Source organism: Otolemur garnettii, unplaced genomic scaffold (assembly GCF_000181295.1).
Source record: "Otolemur garnettii isolate 467f Iridium unplaced genomic scaffold, OtoGar3 scaffold00149, whole genome shotgun sequence".
Classification (NCBI taxonomy): domain Eukaryota; kingdom Metazoa; phylum Chordata; class Mammalia; order Primates; family Galagidae; genus Otolemur; species Otolemur garnettii.
The window spans coordinates 376,974-380,452 of NW_003852544.1; the positions used below are offsets into that span (position 1 = coordinate 376,974).

Here is a 3,479-nt window from a genome sequence, read left to right on the forward strand (position 1 = left end):
TTTTTTTTTTTTTTTGGTTGCAGCCGTCATTGTTTTGGCGGGCCGGGGCTGGATTTGAACCTGCCACCTTAGGTATATGTGGCTGGCGCCTTAGCCACTTGAGCCACAGGTGCCAAGCCTCTCACTAGTTTTCTTATCTCTTTAACGATTTAATGACATCTCATTCTTATCACTAGTCTGAAGATTTTAGAACCATCTATAACTTTTTTTTGTTTTTTGAAGCAAGGTCTTGTTCTGTTGCCCTGGCTGAAATGCAGTGGTGTGATCATAGCTCACTGCAACCTCAAAATCTTGAGCTCAGGCAATCATCCCTCCTTACTTACTCCTTCCTTACTCAGTAATCGTGAGTAACTGGGACTACAAGCATGTGCCACCATGCCCAACTAATTTTTTCATTTTTTTGGACAGAGAGGTCCCAGTATTTTGCTCAAGTCGACCTCAAACTCCTAACCTGGAGCCTTCCTCCTGCCTCAGCCTTTCAAAGTACTGGGATTATAGGCATAAGCCACCACAGCCAGCTTTCCTTTAAAGTAATATTCTCTGCCTTTCTCTTCCTGCTGCCACTATGTGTTCAGGTCTTTGTTCTGTTCTGTAAACTAGGGATCAGCATACTTTCTCTTTAAAGGGTCAGACTGTGACTGTTTTAAACTTTGCAGACCAGAAAGGTCTTAGTACAACTTCTTAGCACTTCTGTTGTGGTGTAAAACCTTCAAAGACCATATGTAAATGAATGGGTGTGGCTTTTTCCAGTGAAACTTCATTACAGAAACATGCAGCAGGGAGGGTTTGGCTGCTGGTCTATCTACTCCTGCCTCCCAAAAAAGCTTTGTAAAACCCACTTGGAGCTTGTGGGTGTCCTGTTTTCCTTGCTAGTCTGACCATTGCCCTGCTTCTTACATCTCCCTTCTAGCAAGAGAGGACCAGACCAGAGCTTTATCACATAAAGCTGCCCTTGCTCCTCTCCTCTTTGTGTTGTTTCTTATTTTAGTATCCTTTGAAAAAGCAATATGGCTAGGTGTGGTGGCTCACACCTGTAGTCCTAGCACTCTGGGATACTGAGGCAGGAAGATTCCTTATGGCCAGGAGTTCGAGACCAGCCTGAATAAGAGTAAGATCCCATCTCTTCAAAAAATAAAAATAAAAAATTAGCTGGGCATGGTGGCACATGCTTGTAGTTCCAGTTACTCTGGAGACTAAGCTACTGGGGAGGCTGAGGCAAGAGAATTGCTGGAGTCCAGGGTTTGAGGTCTCTGTGAGCTATGGTGATGCTGCTGTATTCAACAGAGTGAGACTGTGGGCCTGGTGCCATGGCTCATGCCTGTAATCCTAGCACTCTGGGAGGACGAGGCAGGTGGATTGCCTAAGCTCACAGGTTTGAGACCAGCCTGAGCAAGAGTGAGAGCCCATCTCTAAAAATAGCTGGGTGTTGTGGCAGGCCTCTGTAGTCCAAGCTATTTGGGAGGCTGTGGCAAGAGAATCACTTGAACCCAGAGTTTGAGGTTGCTGTGAGCTATGATGCCATGGCACTCTACCGAGAGTGACAAAGTGAGACTCTGTCTCAAAAATAAAAATGTGGAACAAAAAAAGGATAGGAACAGGAATAATGTTAGTTACATTTACATAGTAATTAGCAATTTTCAGAGCCTTTTTGTATAAAGTACCTCTCTTAGGTTGGCATAATCACCAACCTCAGTTTAGAGAAGTTTAAGGCTTTAAAGAAGCTTAGAGGCTCAGGGGCTACTTGAGAGTACAGATTGGTTAAACTAAGGCCCAGCTCCAGTGTTCTGGCTTCTGAGGGCTGGGTTCCTTCTACATCACACTGTGGTCTGCCAAGGCAGAATAGGTAAGAGTTTTTTGAGGTTCAGTTGGATTTTCCTAAAGAGTGAAAAGATTTAACTTATTTTCTGTAAGGCTAATGCTCGGCTGGCAAAACGAGGAGGCAGAACAATGGCCATCACACCCCGCCACTACCTGGACTTCATCAACCACTACGCCAACCTATTCCACGAGAAGCGGAGTGAGCTAGAGGAGCAGCAGATGCACTTGAATGTTGGGCTCCGAAAGATCAAGGAGACAGTTGACCAGGTACACCTTGAGCACCCATTCTGTTGCATGAGGGAGGACCCCTTTCCAGGTAATTTCCACACATTTCTACTTTCCTAATGTGGATTTTGCTCTTTAGGTAGAAGAACTGCGCCGTGACCTGAGGATAAAGAGCCAAGAGCTAGAGGTAAAGAATGCAGCAGCCAATGACAAGCTGAAAAAGATGGTGAAAGACCAACAGGAGGCTGAAAAGAAGAAGGTACTGTCTTTATTTGATTTCAGGGAACTGTGGCCTGTATGGACTGAACACTTACAGTCTCTAATGAGAGAGTAGGAAATTTAGTTTGGGTGGTGGTCAGGGTTTAACAGGTGTGGGTATGTGTGTTGGCAGAGTGTTGTTTAGGAGAACACTCTGCCAACACACATAAAGATTGTTGTTTAGGATTCACTTGGCAAATTAACCAGTGTTTAACCATACCTGCATTATCCTTCCTTTCTAGGTCATGAGCCAAGAAATTCAGGAACAGCTGCATAAGCAGCAGGAAGTAATTGCAGACAAGCAAATGAGCGTCAAAGAAGATCTTGATAAAGTGGAACCTGCCGTCATAGAGGCTCAGAATGGTATGAAGGCCTTGTCAGTGGGTTGACTTTCTAGAAGGAATGCATCATTATTAATGCCACATCGTTGTGCTGAATTTCACCAAGAAATACCATAAAGTATTCAGTGTTACCATTGTGTAATTATTTCTAAAAGTATGTGGTTGTGGCCAGTGGTTATTAATGGAAGTATTGAAAACAGTTGTGTCTCTCTCTTTTTCCATTCCTTACATGCCTATGAAATGCTATAGAATGGGGAGGTCACCTGTTATTCTGTTTTAGTTTGTAATTTATTCAGTGACTAAGAGCGCTCTCCTTGCCCACTTGTGTTTAAACTGTTCCATGTAATCTAATTATTTGTAGTTTTTTAACTCACAAGATGAGTTAAAAAGCACCACCCAAGCTATAGATTTTTGTTCAGAGTTTGATTTGGGCCCAGCATGATAGCTTACACCTATAATCCTAACACACTGAGAGGCTGAGGCAGGAGGATTGCTTGAGGTCAGGAGTTTAAGACCAGCCTAAGCAAGAGTAAAGCCCATCTCTACTAAAAATAGAAATACTAGGCAGGCATGATAGCTCACACACATGTAGTTCTGGCTACTTGGGAGGCTAAGGCAAGAGGATCTTTTGAGCCCAAGAGTTTGAGGATGCTATGAGCCATGAAGACGCCATGGCACTCTAGGTTGGTCAACAGAGTGAGACTGCCCCTTAAAAAAAAAGAAAAGAAAAAGGGAGTTGGATTTAGATGAGAATTTAATGTAGTTCTCACCTTCTAAGTAATTACCTAAAAAGTGGTTTACTAAAATTTCAGTTGAGAAAACTTTTTTTTTTTTTTT

The 3,479-nt window shown here is 43.1% G+C and overlaps 1 protein-coding gene across 1 annotated transcript in view; it reads left to right on the top strand.

Moving 5' to 3' along the window:
- DYNC1H1 (dynein cytoplasmic 1 heavy chain 1) overlaps positions 1-3,479 on the top strand; it is a 92,483-nt gene that overhangs the window by 68,148 nt on the left and 20,856 nt on the right. The window contains exons 49-51 of the mRNA XM_003799319.3: positions 1,912-2,085; positions 2,183-2,302; positions 2,544-2,664. Of these exons, the coding sequence (XP_003799367.1) occupies positions 1,912-2,085; positions 2,183-2,302; positions 2,544-2,664 (415 nt within the window). The remainder of the gene's footprint in view (positions 1-1,911; positions 2,086-2,182; positions 2,303-2,543; positions 2,665-3,479) is intronic.